Below are 26,703 nucleotides of genomic sequence, written 5' to 3' on the forward strand. Positions count from 1 at the left end.
TCCAGTTGAACACACGAGCAAGCCCATTCAAGTTGACGTCAGTCAAGGTCAGTTCTTTGGCGTTGGCTTTCAATTTCTTCACATATTAGTAGATTTTTTTTATTTTCCAGGTGCTAAACTGGCTAAAATCGACGAGGAAGGGCTCAAGTTGACCAATGTGAACAGGAATAATCAAGCCTTAATGTCGTACGCAATGACGAACTATGGAACTACAAATCTCAGTGTGGAGGACTGGAAGAAATGTGAAGACAATTTCAAACTGAATCTTTTATATCAGGTCAGAAAACCTTTCGTCTCTGTGCATTGTTTATATTGTTATCCATAGAACAATGCTTTCATTCATTTATAATGATTTAAAGGTGAACATAGGCTCACTTAGGCAGTTTATTTTAGTAACTGCATCTGGTGGTTATTTGTTGGAAACATGACCATGACAATATAAGTTAAACCTAATTCCCCTCATTATTTAATTCAGAACTTCAAAGGCGTGACACAGTATGAAATCCATTAGGCAATGTTAATATCTATACATAGTAAGAGGATCCGACATTAAAAGATCATTTACAATACAATCTATATATGTTTTGATTTAGGATATGCTCAAAAAGAGACAGGAGGTAGAACGCCTCGCAGCGGCGGGTAAACACAAATATGAGTATGACAGCGACGAAGACACCGCCGAAGGGACATGGGAACACAAGTATGTTATTTTATACAGTTATATTTTTTTATTCTCGGTTTTGGATCTTATACTGTTTATTTGAGAAAGCTGGGAGCCATTAAAATGGTTTTGAAATAACTGTCAGGCATGTAGCCCCTATTACTTAGGTTCCCCAAACTGTTCAAAAAACATTTGAGGCAATGGATTAGTCCCTCATGAAGATGAGCTGAGTCAAAGTCAAAGTCAAATCTATACTTACAATTCCATTGTTTGAGAAGTATTAATTTGTTTCAGGCTTCGTGCAAAAGAGATGAATGCAACAGAAAAATGGGCGAACGAACTCACAAAGCAGGCAGCTGGCAAGCACCATATCGGAGATTTTCTGCCACCCGAGGAGTTAAAAAAGTGGGTTAATGGAATAACATAGAAAAAGTACCCAATAGTTTAAGCAAATAAAAAATTGATCTAGGAGCTTTGTAGTACTGTATTTTTGGGGTGTTATTTATCTATTGGCGTAAACACAGCCAAGTGTAGTGGTTGTGGAAAAACCCCTTTTTTTAGGACAACTATGTCATGTGTTAATAAGATGCCTTGTTAAATAAAGCAGAAAAAGTGGTCGCGTCGCTGTCCTTCACAGACGAACCACGAGAGGTTGTGCTATATTAAAAGTCTATACTTTTGCTGGTCTTTGTTATACCTATACCTCTATATGAAAGTAATTATCCGTTCTTCAATGCGAACATTAGTATCGCTCTCAGTATATTAGTGACATGCATATGTTATGCATTTAAAATGATGTCATTTCAAATAACGTTGCAGATTCATGGAAAAGTATTCGGCGGTGAAGAGTGGCAAGGAGCCAGATTTCAGTGACTACAAAGAGTTCAAGTTGAAAGAGGATAATGTTGGTATGTCTGATTTCATGTATTGAAAATGTTTGGCACTATTCAAAGTATTTTGTATGAGTAATATCACAGTACTACATAATACTTGATACATTGAAAGAATGTTACAAATTCCATGTGCGTTTTCTTTGAATTTATTATGATTCATTGCGATAATAACTCATTTTTTTATATTGCAAATTATTTGTACACCACGATTTATTATTTATTATTAAAATAAGCTATAAAATAACTGGGCTGCAATGTTACCCTTTATTTGAAAAAAAAAGAAAAGAGAATTTGAGATTATAAATATTAAATAATATTGTTTACCTACGTTTTAGTGGAATTGGAAATAACTAACTAGCAAAGATTTCGTATTTCAAATCATAGTACAAAATGTTTACACAAGCGCAATTTATTTCAGTAGAATGGTTGTTTAAATTTGTTTTTCGGTAAGGTTTCAAAATGCTGCAAAAGCTGGGTTGGACGGAGGGTGAGGGTCTCGGCGCTGAGGGTACGGGCATCGTAGAACCTGTAAACAAGTAAGTGACAACTAAATGTTCACTTTCATAAAAATGCTAACACATAATAAAACAGCATTAGGGCTTAAAAGTATAGTGGTTCTCGGTTATAACCGTCTCAAATGGGCGAGGCTTCATTCGATACCGACAGAACGGTGAAAACCTGGGTAGATTCGCATTATTTATCATTTGGTTATCATACCATTTGGTTTTAAAGCTGTTGTATTAACTATTTACTCAGTTTCAATAACAGTTCAATGTTAATATAAATCAACATAAGTTAGCTATATAGTATATAGTACGTCTTGGCGACTGAATAACGATAATGATTTAATAAAGAATACTTATTATCGTAACCACTTCGCACGGTGCCTAAATATAATATGCCATCAAATTTATTTGTGTAGGGCGAAACAGCCGGTTCAGAACCTCGGTTTGGGCGCGTCCACTTCGGACGTAGTACTGGCCGAGGACGACGAGTTCGATGCGTACAGGAAGCGGATGATGCTGGCCTATAGGTTCAGGCCCAACCCCTTGGTAAGTTAGCAAGATTTCTTTTTTTATAATATAGGAGTAGCAGACTAGCATGCAGTCCACCTGATGGTAAGTGGCTACTGCCGCTCATGGACATCTGTAATCAAACACAGATAAGATTAGATATTCCTACCTGAGGTCGGCCACAGATGCGCCGCTACCCCTGAGGACTAAGCTGGAACGCCTCGGGAAAGTATGCCCTTAATTAAAAACAGAACACAGCAGTGCTTAACACTGATGTTATGAGGCAGAAATAGGTGTGGCGGTAGTGCCGCCGGAGTCGAACCACAAAGAGTTCTATCACCTTTAAGATAGTGGAACGCTTTGTGTTCCACTTTTTGTACAAACATGTTTGGCGTTTGGTTTATGTCTATGATACGGCACGGTATGTTACGTTACGTCGTGTCTTGCTATTTTGTACCAATCATTTTGTAATGTTTTTTTGTTTGTAGTTTTACGTCTTGCGCGTATGTAGAGGTACATATTGAAACATTTAATATTTTTTTTATTACATACGCTAAGTAAAACTCTATGCGCGCGTACAATAAATACACACCCTTTTCATGTATGTATATCACTTTCTTTAACGAGATATTTTGTTTCAGAATAACCCGAGAAGACCTTATTACTAACACATGGGACATAGCTTCGGGCTATGGTTTGGATAAAAGTGTTAAATGAAGACATTTGGTAGTTTTACAGGTTTACGGTTATTTAAGGTGTATTTTTTATGAAGTGTCTTATACATACATACATACATAAATGTAGGAAACATTTTTTCGTAAAAGCCAAAATTATGTCTTTTAATCTTTATGAAGGATACAATTTTTAGATAGCCAATTTCTTCCGAAAATTCAAAACGTCCAGCTTCCAATCTTACAGTTATTGTAGTCTAAAAATTAAGTCTATTTTTCGCTTTTTATAGATAATTCTAAAATTTTGGTATCACTTTTTGACCTTAGTGCCACAATTATAACTTATACATTTATGCATGGTTAAGATGAAATTACGAAAGTAAGGATTTAAACTGATGTTTTATGGTGTAATAAATTATATTGTATACCGATTACTGATAATGATTAATAGAAAATCAATTTTAGAATTTCCATGTAATTACACTTAGTCTACACAAATTACACAATATTATAAGAGGGTGTCTAAAATAGGTATTGAAATGAACAGCAGAAGAAAGAACATGAAAAAATAAATATATAATCATGATCGAAATTAAATATTTTCTAATAACATCTGAAAAGAAAACTTATTACGACCTAATCGATTGGATGTTAATAACTAGAAAAAATACATTTACCATAAAAATAATACATGAATTATGTACACAAATTTTATTCATCCTCCTGTATGGACATTTTTAAAGGACGTCACAAATTGTGTAGGTATTTATAGCCATAAATGTCTATAAATAAAATGTGCTTAGATATTTTGTTCAATTTATAGCGTTATCAATGTTATCATAGACTGTACTTGCAAGTTTCTTTAAGAACTTATTCGTTCATATAGAGTGATTATACTGAGTGAACGCAGCGGTTACGTCGCGTAATCGCAACGAAGTCGTTGCGTACGTATGGGGTTATTGTGTTAATGTATGCAATATTCTTATTTAAGTACTTATATTTTCATTGTACAATTTATGTTAGTTTTACTGCAATTCGTAGTACCCACACAATTTAATTACTTAGTCTTAAACTATATTGTATCTAAGTGTCATTATTGTTATTTTTTAATAAAAAACTAAAATACTTGAAATTGTTTTATTTTATTTATGTAAAACGCTAGCGTAGCTGGAACCTTATTAGATTAATATATACTTTTAATTCTATAACAGTGTATTTTATGTTTATGGAGATATTAATTTAGAAATGTTGCTTTATAAAGTGGTTACAAAAATAACTGCACAATAACTCGTATGTAGCAACAATTATGAAGGACATAGATCGAAGAATAATGAAACAGGATTTTTCAATCTGATCTAATTGCTGATGAGTCAAGCGTTTGTATGAAGAAGCGCCGCGGGCGCGGTTGCGTCCACGCGGTTTAATTATAGCAGTCAGTGACAAATTATTTTCATCTAGCGTATTCTGTTGATGTTTTTCCGAATTTTAGTTTCCAAGTGAACTACACGCTGAACACACGTTAGAAACAGCTCTATAGACATCACGAGTTCATCTCGAAGTTGATAAGTAGATAATAACGTGTTTGGTCAAAATGAATATACGTAAAAGTGCTAGTTACCAAGGTTTTCGTCAAGTGAATTACAGTAGTAGTGACACTTCGACTTCGTCTAGTTCTGCAGAAACCGACACGCCGTTAAAAAGGTAAATTTCCACAATTGTTATTTTAGTAACAACTTATCAATCTATATCTAAAGATAGGTTTATAGCCGCTGTTTCGAGTGGTTTACTATCGCGCAGGTGCAGCGTCTCATTGATAAACAAAAGTGTTTATCATGGATTAGGTACTCTGTAGTACGAGAATATGTTGAATGATCTGATCTTGCAAGTGTTTTTGCATAGATATTGCAAAATAAAATTACCCACTTGTTTTTCACTTTCGTTTCGTATAATAAATATTCAATTAACTACAATTACAATATAAAAGATACTTATTTTGACAAATTTCTCTAAGTAGTATGTGATTATATTTAATTAATTTAAAATTTGACGTAAACCGTATGGTAAAATTTCCTACCTATCTATAAATACAAGATAACAAAAAACAAACAGGTTATGGAAAACGGATGCAGAAATGATGTGAAGAAGTAAACTTTACAAGTCACAGGCGTTATAGGTAATCAATACGTTATAAAAGGTAAATTAATTGAAAAAATATTCACGATAAAATATATATTAGGTATATCTCATTTTAAATACTTTGTCAGGGTCAGTATTGGTGTCATACAAAAAAGTTTCCGCATTCCACGTTGGTCTTAACATAGAAAGAAAGACGAAGTTTGTAACTGACTCCCTTTTATATTGTTGTTGACTGTATTTTTATTAAAATTTAGAATTATTGTATAAAATTGCCTAGCAATAGCATTTTTGGTACGATGGATTTTCTATGCTTAGCTGCTGATCTTACCCTACGGCTGCGGCTCCAATATGGACACGCAATGGAAGTTACGATAGGTAAGGGAGCAAGACGTGGCCGGAAGATTTTCCTAAAAGCCGACAAGGCTTTTAGGAAAATCTTCCGCCCATAACAAACATTACTTGCCTTCCTAAGCACCGAAGTTCCTACGCATTAAGTTCGAAATTTACCATCTATCTCTGGCGATGTTATGATGCCAATGACAGAAACAGCGAGGCTATGGTATGCGCGCTTCATATACGAGATAATCACATGTAATAAATAATACAATACCCGCAGCTGTACCATATGAAATGTGTAATGAAACACATGTAAATAGATTCGTTTTTGTACCTATATTTATATTTGATAACGTAGATATATATTTGCTATCTTTATAGTGTATAGGTAACATGTTTTGCTCTGATGAGAGAAGTAAAGCACGTACTTCCATAATGCGTTCAAAATTATAGTCCTTACGGGGAAGTGATTTTCATTCAGTAAAATTAAATATGATATTCCTTATTGCACACAGTTGGACATTAAAGTCTACATTAAAAGTTTACATTAAAGTACATACAAAACAAAAGATAAAGAACACGAAGCAGTCTTATCACTTATAATGTTAATGTTGTTTTCCGAGGCTCATATATAAACAATATTATGATGTATTTAGGTTCAACAGACTTCTCACGTCAACTGTAATCCGGCGTTGGAGCTACTTCAAAAGAAACAGGAGCAGTTTGAAATCACGTGGCCGGTCTGTATCGGACACAGGCCTATGTACCATAGTAATTGAAGGTAATTATAACCACGTGTACCCGATATTTAATAGTATTACCCGAATAATAATGAATCTCACTACTGAATAAACTTATTTTCGTAAGTACAGAAGGGTTGAATCGTACATCATCTCTATCATAGATATACCTACTCTACATCAGTAGGATACTATATCTATGATCTCTATACTGCGATTCAGTTCTTCTCGAATTTGGTGCGGCTAGTGGTTTTTTCCGTTTGGAATTAACGTTAATAATTTATGCGTAAGTAACTAAACAATATATTTAACTATAGTTGTGCAATCCAATAAAAAAATAAATATTGCTTGCGCATACCTGTGCTAACAATATTTTTTGTCTCATCAGTGAGATTTTCAGCAAAATTCAGCATTTTAATTTTAACATATTAGTATTATGATTACTTTGTATGTATAATAGTTACATTATTTCGTAACCGTTCTGTGATACTTAGGTGTATCTAAATACCTACAAAGAAGCCTGTATAAACGCGTTGTAAAATAGTCTTCTAACATGGACCCTCCTAACGACATTATTCTGCTAAGTTGATTTCTATCGTCTATTTCTGACGCCTCTGCTTACCTAAGCTTCAACACTATCTGCTATGTGTATTTATTTATCTTGACGCTTACATAAATCATAAGATACGTTGGTTGGTAGGTACATATATTCTCGTAATGAAACTTGTTAGGATTCGTTATAAATAAAATGCTGAGAACAATAAATCCGAATGCTTACGCTTTGCTTGCGGTGGATGATTGGTAAAGGTGATTAAAATCCTTTATCCATTGGAAAAATTCAGAAGGTTAGGAACGGGTAAAATATGTTTAACGTCTTAGATAATTAGTTGGTTTAATTATCTAAGTTTAACGTAGGTTCAACGGAAAGTAAATCTAAAATAATTATGACATTAAAATCGACATTAGTTGTAGTACATACCTAATTAATTGAATTATACCGAAAAAGTATTAATGGTCTACGATGTTGTAAGGCTGACTGTTATCGTGGAATGGAAATTAGTAGGTACCAAAATATTCTTTGTTTGGTGGAAGAAAACATGATAACACAATAAAGCAAATCCGGTAGAAATACATTAAAACCGTTATTTTACATGAAAGAGATTTAATGCCTTCATAGAAAATGTATAATATGTAAATAAATATTAAAGTAAGATAATTATATTTTATATAATACATCATTTTTGGTTTGATAGATGCGGATTACTTGACCATTTCGGATGTAGCGCCGCGAAGATCTCTACAAGTTAGCAGAAATGACTCTACTCACTTGAATATTCCAGAACTTTCCCTTCAGTAAGTATACCTACTACTAAGTCCCTTCTTATTGTTATGAGAGGCAAAAACTATCACATCTTCCTCTTGGAGAGGTCGGGAACTCTTAAAGCACCCTTGGACAATTTCACTTATGTTTATCGCGAGAAAAATGGCCTGCAGTCTTTATTTTACTGTAATTTACTAATAGCCACAGCAATTACTTGTGCAATGAGACGTCGTCTTCCCCGAATTATAAAAAGACTACTAAAAGCTCTACTTCGCTTGCAATTTTAATATTCTTAAAATTTTATTCATTATTCATATAACTATTTTATCATCATTATTTTGCTTGAAGAGTATCTCTTATTATTATATATTGAGAAGTATCTCTACATTGTTGCAACCGATAATAAACTGCTATTTTAATTTAATGCTAATATATGTACCTACTTAATGCGACCACGTGTGATAAGAATTATATTATGCAATTATATAATACATCCAGTGTAAAATGATAAAAGTTATGCGATGATAAATAGGTCAGAATTATGTCAATTATTTATCATAGGCCAGCACGTGGTTAATTCATTATTACTTTTAAAATGAATATAACGTTTAATGAATTAACTTATCAGTATGGAATTATAGATGTAACTAATTTCTGCCCGCAACAAGTAGACTATAGGATTCGAATTAATAATAAATACTAAAAAGTATTTCGTAGTCGATATTTGAATATTTTATAATTGCGAAAGTTTAAACGCAATGTGAAAGAAATGTACCATAAGTTTATTGTTAAATTCCTTTGCACTACAGATATATTTATGTCACCAATCTTACAAAAATCTGTAAGAATATAGATATCATAATAATCATAGGGAAATTGTAGGATTTTATCGATCCACCAACTTTGACCAGATTACGAAGACGTGATAAATATAGGCTGTTTTCTTCCAATTATATTTCTTTTTAGTGTGTAATTAGGTATACTAATTACGTTAATTACCTACCTAGTTTTGTTAGGTAGGTATATGTCTAAGTTAAGAAATGCAATAATTTATACACGTTGTTTTTCTTATAACATTACTTATGCAAAGTTATGCTTAAAATTTTAATTGTCATGCTTGAATTATTTATATTGTGTACCATATTATGAATCATGGATGTTGCAATCAATATGAAATTTAAAATTTTTAAACGGAGAAGGTAATCACGTTAAATTTTAATAAACTCTGGGTCACCCAGTTCATTAGAAATTAGAGTTCGAAATTAAACGTGTCGAGGTCTTCGAATTCATTATTTAATAATAGACAGTTTAAATGAGACTGTGCATTTTTACCCCACTGTCGAGGGTAGTGTTTCGAGCGTATTTTTTATATAATATAGGAGTAGCAGACGAGCATGCAGCCCCCCTGATGGTAAGTGGCTACTGCCGCCCATGGACATCTGTAATCAACCACAAATAAGATTAGATATCGGTCACAGATGCGCCGCGACCCCTGAGAACTAAGCTGGAACACCTCGGAAAAGTATGTCTTTCCAATGAATATAATTATATTTTTTTTATTGTTTCTTTGTGGGGTTGGTATTGACTTACGGCTACAACAGCTCAAATGTTCCCGATAAGTCTATGTAATTTCGCTTGTTTTCGCACGGGAAAAAGCAAAATTCTTCTTATAGACCTTTAAATGATGTTCCTGCTACACGTTCTTACTACATTTTTTGACTTTAAATATTCATTTTATTTACCTACGTACATGTTGTCTTCTCTTTAAAGATAAAATTGAAGAACTTTTATCTGAAGAAAATTATATAATTTGTTGCATTGCAGTATATCTCCCAATTTTTCAATTTAAAATTAGAGATGCTTGCCAAACAATCTGAGAGGTATTGGAAAGATTTATTTATTCCATCTAAGGTTTAGGTATTAATTCTGTTCGATACGAGAATTATCTTTTCCTGTATTTTTTCTGTTTTTCATAGTAAGTTAAATTCATAACTTGCTTAAGTAGTAAAGGTACTTTTTTCAAAACTGAGCAATCTGGTTTAATATATCTTAGCTGTTTGCTAAGTAATTAAACATTGTGGTAGTCGCAAGTCTCTCCATGGTTGAATGGAAAAGCGCAGATTAAAAATCTTGGAACATTACAAAACACGAAATTGCCGCCACTTTTCCTATCATACATCAGATTGCATTGATCAATATTATGCGCACTGCACCATTGCGCATGTTTCCCTAGAACTCAGTTTCGTGGATAGAATACTAGCTTCTAATGTACTGGTTTTTAAGGCTATTATCCCGTGCATCGACGTACCTCAGTTGACAGGCCTGATTGTTAGGGCCAGGGACAGTATGGAAGTGTGCGGTAAAGTGGACGGAAAATACATTAAAACCATTGAAATACTACATTTTTTTCAATAAAAAAGTGAAGTTCAGTCAGAATTGTTCAGTTCCTATCATCAATACACATGTTTGTTCCGTTGTGCGAATTAAAAATGTGGTGGGGCTTTAAACAAATTAGTGCGTTGTGCAAACATGCGTCGTTCAAATAAGCCTAATTTAATTTAAATCAAATGATAATTTATAGATTTTCAAGTAGTGTGTTTTGTGTAATTGATATATAATAGAAAGTATGGCCAAATTTATGAATTGGAAGAAATTAATTGAGTGTTAAAATACATCGTGTATTTTATAACGCGATAACAACATTAAATATTGTTTTATCTTTTTCAATATGAATAAAACCCTTTTGATTGTTTCTTTATTTAGAAAAATAAAACGACTTTGCGTCAGGAAAGAGTATTTGCATGAAAATATCTAAATCATTTGCAATTCATTCGAGCAAATAATAATAATTATGAAGAAGCAATGGATAGCCTTTTGCTTATAGTAATTTAAGAAAAACAAACATAAATCAAATATCTTGAAATATTGAACTATCTAGACTACATTCCAGAAATAAATAAGTATTTTGATCTGTGTCTGTGTACCTAATAACTGTGTGATCTTGTAATTAGGGCGTGTTATTAGAATCATAATATTATGCTAAATAGCTAATTTAATATTGCATAAAAGATATAAAATTAAAATTGGAACTGTCTAATGTTGTAATCCAATTAACTTGTAAGTCATCATTGGGGCCGATACTTTGTACGTAAGAGTCTTCTGTTCAAGTTGCTTGTTGCGCATCATGGAAAATATTTAGGTTATGGAGATTTGAATCTCTATAAAAAAGTGAGATTGTAAAAGGGAATATTTCTTTATTGGCTGACGTGACTTATGAAGACAGAATCCTTATAACACGGTGTCAAACGAAGGTGCACTTTGAACGACTTAAATGGTTAAGTCGTCTATTTGATGCGCAAATGTTGCAGGTACTATGTGTTCTTATGTAATTCAAGTGTCGGCCAATACCTAAACTAATGCGGATTAAAAAAATGGTGTCGCAAAATATTTATTTTCCACAATTATGAACTGAGTCTCAAACGGCGTCAAAATAAGATATCGTGTGTTAAAAGTGTACATAAAATACCAAGTCATTAGTCGCCTGAAGAGAATTTTCCGGTAAGTTAAGTGAATTATGTACTGTCATTCCTTTTGCGCGTGGCTCCATGTGTGTGTGACTTTGTTATATGCAGTATGAATTTGTGACAGTGACATACGCCTTCATTCAAATCCACAAGTATTTGTCGCTCTATAGGTACAGTTGGTGCAAAAGTCTCAGTTTGTTTCTCTTATTCCATTCTTTATATTTCAATATCCGGAAAGCATTCAAACTTACTCCTTTTTTGTAAATGACTGTACTTAGCACACACACAGTCACGATTTAATCAAGGTCAACATAACATCGCGCATAAATTAATAATAATCATTACCAGTTTCAAAAAGTGCTTTAGGCATGTTAGGTAGGCGTTAATTATGTATATAAATACATACTTATTTATATGTAGTTTTTATTTATAATCATATTTTGCTTAAGACTTTTAATATTATAATAGTGTACCCTTAGTGTTCCATTTTTATTGTAATTTACCTCCAACCTTCAGTTATTTACCTAAAAACTTCACCGCAACTTCATATTTTAATTTTATGGCACCCTATTGTGAAATAATAAGGTTGTTAAATTATTTATTTTCTACTTTAACAAATGAAATTGTAATTTTTCAATTGATAATTATGAGGTTAAAGGCCTTATCTGTTTAATTAAACCTATTTAAATTATACCACGTATGTAATATAGTTCCCCGATCTATTTTTAAAACACAGAAACGATAGCGTCGTAAAACATTAACGTTATATGTATTCAAGCTTATGGTTAATCTTTATATACAATAAAAGAGATTATGTCAGTTATTAGCAGATTGCGCAATTTTTAACATAACTTGTTATTTTAACGTTACAAGTAAGAGTTCAACTTTCACTTCATGTGCTTCATTGGAATACTTGTGTCGTTTCTTAAGTAGTTATGTATGTTTCCTTAAAAAAATATACTAATTATTTAATTAATAATTTGAAAATAAGTTACGATGGTGAAACTTGTCTATTAATTACTCTGTTTATTCAATTATTTGTTAAATTTTGTGTGGAAACGTTCCTTAAAATGTAATAAATGAAATAGAATACGTATTTTAATAATCCTGAAATAGAATAGTATCGAACAATTCGATATTCTCCTAAATAAAATTTCGTCTGCAACATAATTTAGAGAGGAAAATAAAATACATTTATCTGAAGATCATTAGCTAGATGTGACGTTATGTTGAGAAACGCTATCATAATTGAATATAGCGAGGCTTGATAGCTTACATTATTTCTAGGTATCGGCATGGCGTGTATCGAGTTCATAACCCATCTAGTTACCGAGACTTAGTTCCCGCTTGCAGATTATTTCAGAGCTTAGAATGCCAAGGTACCTAATATTACGGCATGTGCATATTACATAACTGTCACGTATTTGTGCATATTTCCTTAGCGGTTTATAATTGTTTTTGCATTAATGTGAGTATGTTTATAGCGGTAAGACAGGTGGGTGCATGGAATAAATTATGTGCGAGTAGAATTAATCAAAAAGCTTCGTAGTTTAGCTTGCGTAATGATGACTTTTACACGCACCTTTGTATGTAGTAAAATACAGTGATGCATGCTACTTAAACATTTGTTATACGTATGCATTACATGTAACTGCTAAAAGCTGTGAAAAGCACTCTCTAAAAATACCCTACTACTCTGTGACTCTATGTGGAATGAAAATGAACAATAAAAATTGTGCGGCGTTATTTTCGCGACCCACTTTTTCAAAATCTACAATTTCTGTAGCAATGAAATAAATGCCTCTTGAAAGGTAGAATTCAGCGTGATTAGAATTTAATCTGGGCATATTTCATTAATATTAATTATTTGTGAAAGCAGTCTTATATTACGCATCCCAATCCATTGGGAAACATCATACAACTTTTACTTAATTTTATTAGCGACCGCTTAACGGTGTAGGTGTTTCCTCATGATTTCTTGAATAAAGGCATTTTTCTATTACATTGGAATTAAAAAAAAGAAACATATTTTTATATAACGTAAGAGGAGCAGACGAGCAGGCAGTCCACCTGATGGTAAGTGGTTACTGCCGCTGGGATCTACCCCAGATAAGATTAGATTCCAACCTGAGTTCGGCCACAGATGCGCCGCTACCCCTGAGGACTAAGCTAGAATGCCTCGTAAAAGTATGTCTCCCTTACCACACCCTTCAATCCAGAAAACAGCAGCGCTTAACATGCTGTTATGAGACAGAAATAAGGTGCTTTGGATTAAAAAATATAACCTCCAGTGAGTGAAGCCGGAATTCAAACCACTCAACTAACATTTGTTATGTAGTAATTAAGTAAAAGCACAAATAATGTAGCATGTAGCATTTGTAGGTACACGAATTGATAACATCTAACACCCTAATGGTAACACGTGTCCTTATGAATACGTTACAATGATTTATATTCATTCAGTGATATTTAAATTATGCGTTTTGGTAGAGGAATAATTGAAACAAGTATCCATCTAATACGGTTTAAGAGATAGAGCCCTGTGATAGACGGACAGACAGTAGAAGCTTAGTAGGGCTTCCGTTTTTACCGTAATTTTACCAAAGGATACGGAACCCTAATAAATTTGTATTCTATATAAAACCCTTGTGATGAACCCCTCTTTTTAATTATACTCTTGTCTAACGCTACTATAACTTTTTAAAATTAATTCTGATTTTCAAATCTACTTCATTCAGAGATTAACAAGTAGCTATAATTTCCGGTTACCCACCCACCGACTTAATGTTATCGATAAATAAATACATCATGTTTTTTCTAGAACTGTCCAAGTTTATAATACATGAGCTGAAAGCACAACCTACCGTTAGAGGTTCAAATGGCAATGCAGGCGATCACGCAATCAGTTAGGGGTCAAGTTACAGAGCTACAGTGTAAATGCCAGGGTTACATAAAAAAAGGGCTTAAGTGGCTTTAAATACATTAGTTTTCACATATATTTAGTAGTTTGGAAGGAACGAGCATGAACTGCGAACTGCGAACAAAACGAGATAAAATAGTAAACTGTTCAGTAACTATCACGGTTTATTTTGTATATAAAATATAATTAATATACTATATATTTTATTAATCTTGTCAAAAATATTACAATTCCATGTATATTACACATTAGACAGGTTTATTACACATCCTACTATTTTTAGTTAGCAAACAAGCATGTAGCCTACATCTGTAAGTGGTTACTGCCGCTTATAGACATTTATTACTCCAGATACGATTAGTATCTTACTTAAGGTTGGCCGGAGGTTGCTATCCTTGAGGACTTAGTTGGAACACCTCAGATTATGACACCCTTCAAACCGGAACACAGCAGCGATTAACACTGCTGTTATACGGCAGAAATACGTGGGGAACGTATAACAACTCTACATCATTTCTAGTAAATGATATCTTAGTAAAGCTGCTGAGTTCGTTGATATAGACTTAAGTAAGCTTTAGGGATTAATTCCAACACAATGGCTGATTTTCAACGAGCGAGATTGCGAAAATCAAACGTTTCTATAGACCACAGACACAATGGCCGATCTGTGTGCTGTACGTACATATGTATCGTTGAGTCTGCTACTATAACTGAGAGCTTCTAGTTGGAACCTCTTTCATTTGTAATGAGTTTTACTACTAATTGCTTTTTAGAGATCTGTGCAGGAACTTTATTATAAACGCTAGAAAATAATTGATTATTTTTAAAATCAGACATGTTATTTATAACATAACTGAAATAAGTTTGAGAACCACTGCTGGGCTCTCCTTCACAAGATATACCCAGATATTTATGTCCATCGATCAAGCTAAGTTTATCCAGCAATGAACCCTAACCTTGACCTAACCACTACCTACTTCAATTCTGTCACTTAACCTAACCAATTCAATTTCCCGCTATTGTTTATTGTTAATCAATTTTATGGCCTTCCTCTTTGCCATAAGTCGATTCTAAGTGCTTTAGCAAACTACTTGTTTACGTAATTCGTACAATCTTTAATCTATAACCAAAGATATGGTTTTTGCTTTTTTTGCTACTTATTTAACAATAATATTTCAGCTGGTAAAAGATTCCGACTAACTTTTTTGGACGTCACTGCATTTGGAATGCTGTAAAATAGATATCTCTGTTTCCGTACTATTAGTATTATTTCCTGTAAATATATAGAATGTGTGTTAAATACGTATAAGGGGAATGTGTTTTAATTGTTAATTACAACAGCCAACTCTAATAAGCTATTGGTTGTACAATATTATTAGTTTTATATAAATTATCCACTCGTATGTTTCCACTTATTTTGTTACCTAGACTACTCTACTATTGTTTACTATATAAGTAATTAGGTACTTAAATTGAAGATTAGACCATAAAGGTGGGTATTGACCGCGAGCATGTAATGTAACTTAACGATTCTGACATTGATTTTGTGTTTTGTGTCAGCAAATACCAATAGTAGAGCATTATTATAAATTAAAATAAAATTAAGTACAAGTCTGCGACTTTAAGCTATGGCTTAAGGCACTTCTATCGGTCAAACTCACCTTAACACCTAAATGTCTGTCGCCTTTCTAAAGGTGCCGATAGCACTTCAAGGCACTTCTATCGGTCAATTTTCAGTATCTAGTAAGTAGCAATAACTACACGGCTCTTCTTGTTCTATTAGACCTATTTAATGTTTTTTTGTGATTTGTCACGTTGCACGCGATCGCTCTTAGTCTGTACTCACCTTAACACCTATATGCCTGTCGCCTTTCTAAAGGTGCCGATGGATAAGTAAGGGAGGTCGCCCAAGGTGACTTTTCGCAGTAATTTAGTAATGTGTTTCGTTAACGCGCTGCTTTCGGCCGTTTTTCGATGTCCGCTGATTTAAGAGACCCGCGACTTGATCGCGGTCTTTTTGAGATTGTTTTGCTGCTGAATTTCTGCAAAAATACATCGTGTGCGGCCTCCCTATTTAACTAAACCCTCAAATAAGGCTGGTTATACTCAAGTAAGGGTCCGTACAGGTCGGCGGGTGGTTCGGGCAGCGCGGTCGGCCTCGAGGAGGCGAGCGACGGGAGCGACGCGGAGCGCCCGCGCCGGCAACATCTGCGGGTACCCACAACATCCTATCTGGGACAGTGAGTAAATCAGCATTTTTATCTGTTAGAATTATAAGTACTGTGTGCGTATTGTTCAAGTTTATTGAAGGGTGATTAAGCCTATTTTTATAAAGTCATTGCGCTCTGATCTATTTATCACTTATGTAGACTTTATGTAGTCTATGACACTCTAATCAATCAAGTAAAGGTAATTATCGTCATCATCAACGTAGGTATTAATGTCCCATAACTTCGTATAGGTCTACTTTTAGAACGTGAAGGACGTTAGGTACCTAATTAATTTTACAAATAATCTTTGTTGTAAAAAAATATAAGTAGGTACATATTATCTTCATTAAATATACTTCCTGCTCCAAACAGCTACAAAATTAAAATGCAGGATTCGGATAATTTTATTAAAATTCGTATCTAATTCCGTGTGTACTAACCTCATAAAAACATATGGTATAATAAAAGTCGATTGTCCGTGCCGTCGGAATATAAATGATAATAATCGTTATAGTATTTTATAAAATACCTAACAAATGAGCGAGCAGTCGACTTCACGAGGGTGCTTTTCCTTTCGCGCGTGTTATCCCGCACGCGTGTCCCGCAAGAATTAGTTCCCGCAGTCTCTTCGCACCCGCCTGCCACAGCCACACGCGTAACACAAATATAAAACTACAGCAATAAGCAGCACTTGGCACTGATTTTATAATTTTATAAGACATACATTGAAATAAAGTTTATAATAAAATAATATTATTGCGGAACTGAAATATTATAATTTTATGTAATTCATAAGTAGTGCAAAGTTCTATGATTTATATCCAGTGTATATAACGCATCAATCATGCAAATATAGTTTTGTCTGTCGTGATGTAATCTAAAAAAGAAAAACCAACTAGACTTAGGGTAGTCTCCCACTAGTGCTTGTCAATAGTTCTCCCCGGTGCGGTATTTTCGCCATGACCACGATCCACGCAATCGGCAATAAAGAAATTAAAAACCGTGAATTGTGAGTACCCATTGCATATTATATTACCTAAATAAAAATACTTATTTAATTATTATCAACAGCGGTGACATGTATTTCGGGTTCATTTCTGACATTCAGAGTAATAAACTAATTCTGGACTTTATATTTTAATGCAAAGAAAACTACTCTTAGCGATATGTATCGTTTTCCGCTATCAAATAAGTATGGTTAAACATAATGAGTTTTATTTACAGATTCCAAGATATCTTTATATGTAAATAAGAAACAGACTCGACGATAAGGTTTGAAGGATGCTAGTATATCATTAGCGTTGTGTAGTTTTTGTCGTGTTCGTAATATTTAAGCTTAATTCGTGATTTTTAAATAAACGTGTTTCGTCGGTTGTATGTGATGATATTTTATATTATAAGACTTAACACATGGAGTGCGAAAGTGAACAAGAACGTTTATCTCCAAGGGAACCAAAGGTGCGATGGGCCCTTAGAAGGGATAGTCTTCCATTGGCGACTATCAGACAAGCCTGGCTAAAAGGGCGACGGAGTATATCCCCCGACACTCTACTCTGGCGACGACGGTATGAATTATTTTAAATGAACTAATTAATGAATTATTTTTGAATGAATGAATTTAAATGTAATCATTTATTGTAATTCAAACCTATACTATTTTATCGTAACAATGGAATATTGTTTGGATGATAAATGAAAACTTTATACATGGATTTTCCTCCATTCCATGGATTAACCTATTATAAAGTATTAATCGCATAACCGGTATTACCTATTGTTAACTAAAATAAAACACAATTAATTCATACCTTATGAAGAGTAAAATGGACAAAAACATTGCTTTATCTGATTAATCTAATTATCATACGGTACTTAAAATATGGAACTCATTGCTCGGTGTTAGTTCTGGGTTAATTTGAATGCATGCTGCAAACTGCAAAGGAGAGGTTAATTTATTCATTTACACGAAACTAATCTCCAACCCGCGGGAGAGGAGCGTTGTAATTCCATAAATTCACTCTTGCTGGGATTGGGATTGAATGTACCTAATAGAGGTTTAACTGTACCTTAAGTAAAGGTATTATAGAAATTAGAGATTTCTGGCTTAAAACTCGTATCTTTTGAGATTATTATTTTGTATTAGAGACAGTCTCAGTCATTGAAAAATAAATAAACTAATTACTAACTAATTAATGAACTAATTATTTTTTATTATAAATTATTAGGTACTTCATGTAACTCAAACTTATATGATTTTATAGTAACAATAGTATATTTTTGGATAATAAATATTTTTTCGTGTACGTATACTATTTTGTAATAACAATGGAATATTGTTTGGTATATAAATGAATATTTTTTCATGGATATTCCTCAACCCTATGAATTTACCTATCTAGTATTAATGTAATAATTGCAAAACCACAGAGTATTATTGTTGACCAAAATAAAACACAATTTTTTCATACCTTATGAAGAGTAAAATAGAGAAAAACATTACTTTATCCGATTAATCTAATTATCATATGGTACCAAAAATATGCAACTCATTGCTCAGATTAATAAATAGTTACTACGTAACTCATTGCTCGGTGTTAGTTCTGGGTTAATTTGAATGCATGCTGTAAAGGAGAGGTTAATTTATTCATTTACACGAAATTAATCTCCAATCCGCCGGGGAGGAGCGTCGTAATTCCATAAATTTAAGTAGCTAGGATTGGGGATTGGATGTACCTAATAGAGGTTTACCTGTACCTTAAGTAAAGGTATTATAGAAATTAGAGATTGCTGGTTTAAAATTCGTATCTTCTCAGATTGTTATTTTGTATTAGATACAGTTTCAGTCATTGGAAATAAATCTCAAACAGATTTCAATAGAAAAATAAATATTTAATGATCGTGTACTACTTATAGTTTTAAATTTAGTTTTATGATTCCGGAAATCATCAGAAGAAAATGTTTCTTTTAAATAATCATAATATATTTTATAAGGAAAATATATAAAACTGCAGCATGTTCCATGTATTTACTTTTTGTAAAGAATTATGCTTAACCATTATTAAAGACTTATAGAGATTTTTTACTTTGATTAGGTAACATAAATACAAGAGCCGTAAATGAACATACAGTGTACATGATAAAATCTTGCCATTTTAGGTTGATGTTTCCATAATTTGTAAGATTGATGTTCTTTTTTATTTTTAAAAATGTGTTTCGGTTTTCCTTTGTGGTGGTTCGACTTTGAATTCAAGTTATTATGGGAAGGCAGGTAGGTACGTAACATTGAAAGTGCTGTATGTATGTTTTCGGTAAAAGAAAATTTATGGGAATATAATATATGTAACACTTCTATTAATATATCATAACTAGGTCTTTATGAATACCAATACGCACTTGGCAATACCCTTGCCAACTATAATGTGCAACTTATAGTATGTTGTAGGAATAATGTTACAACTATTTTTACTTTCTATAGGTGGACTGGAGTTACTCCTTTCTACGCTGGGTAACACTACACCTCTCACTACTGTACCTACTCAAAGAGGAATTGACGAAGCATTATGGGAGAAATAGTTAAAATTATTGACTATTACATCTAGGTACTTCATTGGCTCCAAAAGCCTCTCCTCTGTGGCCGAATTTAAGTAAAGAGAAAAATTTAAATTTATAAATTTCTTAATATTCCATTTAAAATTACTCACCTACTGTAATTTATAACGTCAGAAAGATCTATTGCCCCAGATAACGTTATGTAAATGTTTGCAAAAACTACCTAGAACTGGAGTTATGACTTATGAGCATCGATTTACAGATACAGATAGACCACGTTCGTATTCGTCATGGGAGTTACACATTCCAATAATATATCTTGACACACAGTTTTTAAACCTCTAAAATGTTATGTTCAATATCTTTATACGCATTTTTATTGATAGGTACATATGGAATAGAAAAGATATGATATGAGAGGTCGTCAAACAAGTACAGAATACTATTATATTTTTAATTGGACTATAAAAATGTATATATAGGTATCTAATTTTTTTTTTTTTTTTTTTTGTTGACGAGGGGGAAACCTTCAAAAGGTACCCTATGCCGTGGGAGCGACACGGGGTTATGTGGGATTCTTACCGCACTAAAACCCCCTCGGTGGCCGTCCTCGGCGCTGCGTAGAGGACTCCGGGATCTCCAACGGAACGCAACCGGAGTCCACTTGGCGCGTTGCCCCGTCGGGCTCCGCCCAGGTGAGCTTGAAACTCACCACACCATCTGGTGTTCACGACGGTATGCGACCACACATACCGCCGTCCATCCCGGGGTTGCTGGCCGGGCGGTTCGAGCTCCCACTCTTGCCGTCCGCAACCCCGGAAGCCCCCTTTTAGTCGCCTCTTACGACAGGCAGGGGATACCGTAGCCCTATTCTGGTCCCGGAACTACAGGGACAATATAGGTATCTACTTAACAAATGGTCATCATTATCATAAAACATTATTAGCGTGGTGATGGCGTGGTGTAACAGTTTATAACATGGAAGTGCTAATTCCTTGTTTTAAGTAAAATAATAAAGAAAATCACATATGTGTACATATAAATAAATCAGAAGTGACTTTTTTATCAAAAGAACTTTTTACTAAATGCATATGGAAGTATATAAGGCTGTTATAACAAAAAAGTTGTTTATTTGTTTCTCGGTCTGTTTGTTTGTTACGGCTAATCTCCGAAACGGCTGGACCGATTTTGACGAGACTTTGAATAGCAGTTAGCTGATATTATAAGGAGTAATTTAGGATCGTTTTCGAAAAGTTTTCCGCGCAAAAAACAAAACCCATGAATTCTCCCGAGTATCACAACTTTCAGACGCAGGTGAAACCACAGGTTACACTTCCTAAGTAATAAAAGATTCATACTTAATTGCTAAAGTAATTTGCAAATTAATTCTATGTAGAACATGTTATTGTGTACCTGAATAATAAATACTTAACTATATGATCTTTTACATTGTTATTTAACGTGTGTTGTTTATTTGTTTCTGTATAAATGAGATTTTCTTTTCACGTTTGTTATCTTGTTAATATTGTTTTCAAGAATATTATCAGATACCTTGAAATAAGATCCAATTGTGAAATGGAAAACACTGTCGGAAATTTTAGTGGCTTAAAATGTTTTTTCAAAATTGTATCGTAGATCTTTATTAATTAGTTAAATCCCATGTTCCACTCTCGTTAATAAAATTGCGGTATATCTTCGGATACCTGAATAGTCCCTGCCTATTTCTGTGTGTGCTGATAATATTATAGGGTACGATTAGTCCTGTCAAAGACTTCGTAGTCCAATCGACGCCACATAAATATGTTTCTGTCTGCTGTCAGCTGCTGTTTTGGAACAAAGGCTGTGCTAAAGGAAACCAGAGACTATGATGTTGCGCACTATTCTCCAACTTAGTACAATTAGGCCTGCATTCCTATATTATTGAGTTTGGTTAAACAATGTCCTTAGGCAGTTTAGTCACAATATTACATAACATACTGTAGGTACGCGTATTACAAAAATAATTGAAACGTTAAGCGAGAAAAGAACAGTTATTTTGTTATCACAAACATTCTATAATTACATTCATAGATTGTAATATGTAAGTTATAATAATTTTATTTAATTGTGCCCAATTGAGTGATAAGTAATTTCATACACATGACTTACCTTAGTTGATAACAATGAATACTTCAGGGGAATGTAGGAAGTCTATTTTAAATTGTAAATACATCATTGACTCGGCACCTACATTCAGGCTCCACCGTCCACGAATAGAACTCTATATTCTACCGTTCGTAGTTTCAATGGTTCAACGAGTTTACCAAATAGGGCTGCTACTTCAAGGAACTATGAACTAGATATTGTGAAATCATGCGCATCTATAATTTATAATATTTATCTTCTTATATATTGACACTTACTATCTGTACTTTAATTTCCGTCTATACGTTATTTTTTTAGAATATGTCTGGTTCCAGCTTGAATGCTAGGATAGTTTTGGATTTTTTTATAATATAAGAATAGCAGACGAGCATGCAGTCCACCTGATGGTAAGTGGCTACTGCCGTCCACGGACATCTGTAATCAACCCCAGATACGATTAGATCTTCCTACCTGAGGTCGGCCACAGATGCGCCGCTACCCTTGAGGACTAAGCTGGAACGCTTCGGAAAAGTCTGTCTCCCTTACCACACCCTTCAAACCGGAACACAGCAGCGCCTAACACTGCTGTTATTAGGTAGAAATAGGTGTGGCGGTGGTGCCGCCGGAGTCGAACCACAAAGGGTTCTACCACCTTCAAAGATTGGATTCGATAAAGTGGCGTTGTTGTCGAAATCTAGGAGAGGAGATGAGATCTAAGGTAGGAGATGAAAGAGTCAAGATTGCCTTAATCATTTTAGTTTAGAATTAGAGACACTGTTAAATTTTATTATAAAAATACGATTATAACTTACATCAATGTTACCTTCAAGTAATTTTTGTTCATTTACCTGTGCAAGGATTAGTATGAACTATTTATCACACTTCGATGTGACGACCCTATTCCCAAATGGACGTTCACAACTTACAGCACGTTTCGTGATAAGGCTGCCCCCAGGGTTGAAATGGGGTTATATTTCCTGCAACCCATTAATATAAAAGAATGGGTTTGGTCATCACCTCAGTTAATGGACATCGATGTTCGATTTGATGTGTTTCGCGATCTATTATGGCCACTAACGAATAATAAGATTTACCACATTTTACTGCTTATATTTATTTAAGCGTGAGGTAAGCAGAAACGTATGCAGTAAAGCGCAAATAGGGGCCTAAAATTCATTGAAGAAATATCCGAAGAAAACATTTTGGTAATATGTGGTTGCTTATAAATACGACACAATTGGTAATTAGGACATGAGGAAGAAAATAACCACGACTTATTAATTTTGTAATGAGATAACCGGTCTGTCGCCACTACTAGTATAAATTTCAATTTTAGTATTTTATATAGTACTCGTACCTTATTTCTTTTTTATAATATAGGAGTAGCAGACAAGCATGCAGTCCACCTGATGGTAAGTGGCTACTGCCGCTCATGGCCATCTGTAATCAACCCCAGATAGGATTAGATATTCCTACCTGAGGTCGGCCACAGATGCACCGCCACCCCTGAGGACTAAGCTGGAACGCCTCGGAAAAATATGTGTCCTTTACCACACCCTTCAAAACGGAACACAGCAAAGCTTAACACTGCTGTTGTTAGGCAGAAATAGGTGTGGCGGTGGTGCCGCCGGAGTCGAACTCTGTCGAACCACACAAGGTTCTACCACCTTCAAAATTACCTTATTTCGTTCGGTCATTTTTTAACACATAATCCGCAGTTGATTAGAGAAGACTACGGCAGTAAAAGCATCCAGACTAATTGTGATACGCGATTGTAAGATTGTTTAAAACTTAATAAAAAGGACATTCAAACAACGTATTACGGCTATTAAAATCCGAGCTATTATGCTGGAGTTAACTATGCAAAAATTTCTTTCATGTTTTAAAACTCCACTTCGTTCAAGCCAAACTACGGATGAATGTGGTTGCTACAGTTGGCTGAGGCATAAAAACTTTATTCTGTTCAGACAATGCACTTTACTTCGTATTGTTAGTTACTCTTATATTTATTTGGGCGGCTTACTTAATAATTTGTTCGTTATGATACCTATTTTGACTAGTAACGCCATCTGTAACATGTTGTTGTTGTTTGCATTCGTAGACAACAATAACATGGTAGGTACCTATATGTAGATCGCGCCTACTGGAGCAGTAAGCTACATTTGTCGTCCCCTAACATATAAGAATAAAGGTCCTCCTAATTTTGCCGCCACGTATACATGGCGCTCAGTGGCATACATTGAGATCCAAAAAGAATAGGGCCAATTTTGCCGCCCCAGAAACATACTCTCCTAGGCGGGCCGCCCACTCCGCCACCGATATGTTACTCCTGTGCTTTCTCTGCTGTATAGACTTGTAATTATTGTAGATATAAGGTGATATATTATAAAAAATCAGACTCAGGAAATAAATCTAGATGCATCATTTAGAATTCAGTTTGATTTGCGTAGAACCGCGATACGACGCATTCGCAGAACTTCGGATTACAGTCTTTTCTTCAGCTCACATTTTTTTAATACCTCAAGTACCTATTATTAAATTGTAATGCAAGAACAGTGTGTTGTTGCCCATTTGTTGTTATTTAACTACGTTTCAATGTACGCAAATTAAATATTTAGACGTATTGTCATTATGGACGGCTGCCAAAATTGCGATACACCCGCAGACGTTAAATTGCGACGCCATCCACAACGCCATAACGTCACAGAAGACATGACGTAAACAAGTACATAATAATACATACTCTCGTCTATATTCCATATACCAGAACACAATACTGAAAAATACTTAAATGTTTGATTTAAATGTGTGCGTGTCGGGCGCTTGTCGGCACCCTGTAAGTAGGTACGAGTAATGTATGGACGATATGTATCTGTGTCTGTGAACGTATGCTCCGTATGTGATTACAGATAGTAGCATTATAAATAGAGCGCAAAAGTATTCTGTTCTATTTTTAATTACTTCTCGACTTTGTCAATATAATCTTTAATCTTTGAACAAACCAAGAGCAACAGAACATACAAAATTATGTAAAGGAAAAAAATACATTAATAAGGAAAAACACATATTCTAATTATATCCGTATTATTCAATGTATTATGTACCTTGTATCTTAACACAAGTAATTTATTTTTTCTAAAAGTCTTAAAAGATTATTGTATATTTTTATCACTTCCACGGACTACACTATGGGTGGCAAAAGGAAAATAACACTGTAAATGCTGTGTATATTACGTAATTGGTGCGAGTATTAGTAGGTAGGTAAAAGAAAAATGAAAAATACTTACCAAAGTACATTGCGCGTTATGTCACTTATTCATACTTATATGACTTTAGCCTAAAGTTACATACTACTACTAGTATCTTGAGTATAAAATATTTTGCAATATATTAATAAGACAAACTATCTTTTTTGATCCAATTTACAACTTTATTATTCCCGCGTAAAATACAAGTCTCGCGCCAAGCGCGTTCTCTTTCTTGCTTTATGCTTATGCACACAATCGTATAACCCATACAGCCAATGACTATATAAATGGGCACTTATTATTATAAAAATAACACATCATGAATATAGCACAGAATAATTAATTAAAATAATACTATAATAACATAATTTGAATATGTTGCTAACAATATGGAACATCAAAGTGTGGTTTTGTGGTTCGAATATACTGGGTGACATGAACTCATACTAAGCACTAAGCAGTACCCATACTGAAAAAAAAACCCCATCTGTAGATGTTTGTCTCGCCAAAATCAAACCCGAAATTATATGTGCATCATCTAATAAATATTTTCGCTAACTACATACAAAAACAGATGGCAAATGAAACAGATCTACATGTGTTTTTAGAACAAACGCATATCATGTTCACGTAATATTTATTTCAAGCGATAATTACTTTAATCGTTGAGTCGTCGGGTGATTCAATAGAATAAAAGTGTGTTTGTTCTTCTGTCACCGCCATGATTATGGTGTTGTGCTAAATTCTAAGAACAAATGTTCGAAGATAACATATTTGACCACATATATCTTAATTAGATATGTCCATAGCACATGCCCAATATTTTTAGTTTTTTATTTTGTAATAAGTAGCCAACTAAATTTAAATATAATTTTAGACTAAATTTAAATAAAAATTATATTTTACACTTTTACAATGCAATATCTTAGAGTACAACATTTGCATTATAAGACAAAAGTAATGTTGATTTGGTCTGGTGCTATGTCAAATACTGAGTAACTAGTTTGCCATTGTAGCCTTTAGTTCTTATTAGTTATCGAAGCCCCTTTAGCACTTTTTTCGTTTTGTATTACTCTTAGTTGTGACTTGTGACATTTCTGAGCGCAAACACTCGAGGTAATTATTGATAATTCAATATATTTTTACAATCGACCGTGGGGTAAAAATATGAATTTAAGATGACAGGAATTTTCCTGGTAGACTGTTCCATGCCCTTTGATGTTCGATCGCTTACTGGGAAGCTTTGTGATCCGGCGGTATCGTAAACAAAATTTGCCTCTTAGCGTTTGTTTACAGCGTTAAACTTGTTATTGGAACTATAACGGTTGATCAAATTTTCCTAAAGGTTATTTACTTC

The 26,703-nt window shown here is 33.8% G+C and overlaps 1 protein-coding gene across 1 annotated transcript in view; it reads left to right on the forward strand.

The window, feature by feature from the left end:
- Positions 1-26,703, forward strand: part of LOC140749237 (uncharacterized) — a 95,354-nt gene that overhangs the window by 5,421 nt on the left and 63,230 nt on the right. Inside the window, exons 7-17 of the mRNA XM_073082283.1 lie at positions 111-277; positions 594-700; positions 956-1,066; positions 1,481-1,569; positions 2,006-2,090; positions 2,477-2,606; positions 3,209-3,229; positions 5,991-6,022; positions 6,376-6,491; positions 7,704-7,803; positions 16,342-16,455. Coding sequence (XP_072938384.1) covers positions 111-277; positions 594-700; positions 956-1,066; positions 1,481-1,569; positions 2,006-2,090; positions 2,477-2,606; positions 3,209-3,229; positions 5,991-6,022; positions 6,376-6,491; positions 7,704-7,803; positions 16,342-16,455 — 1,072 coding nt within the window. The remainder of the gene's footprint in view (positions 1-110; positions 278-593; positions 701-955; positions 1,067-1,480; positions 1,570-2,005; positions 2,091-2,476; positions 2,607-3,208; positions 3,230-5,990; positions 6,023-6,375; positions 6,492-7,703; positions 7,804-16,341; positions 16,456-26,703) is intronic.

The sequence above is a fragment of the Epargyreus clarus genome, unplaced genomic scaffold (genome assembly GCF_041222505.1).
Source record: "Epargyreus clarus isolate Ecla_fem2 unplaced genomic scaffold, WU_Ecla_fem_2.2 ptg000017l, whole genome shotgun sequence".
In the NCBI taxonomy this organism is placed as follows: Eukaryota; Metazoa; Arthropoda; class Insecta; order Lepidoptera; family Hesperiidae; genus Epargyreus; species Epargyreus clarus.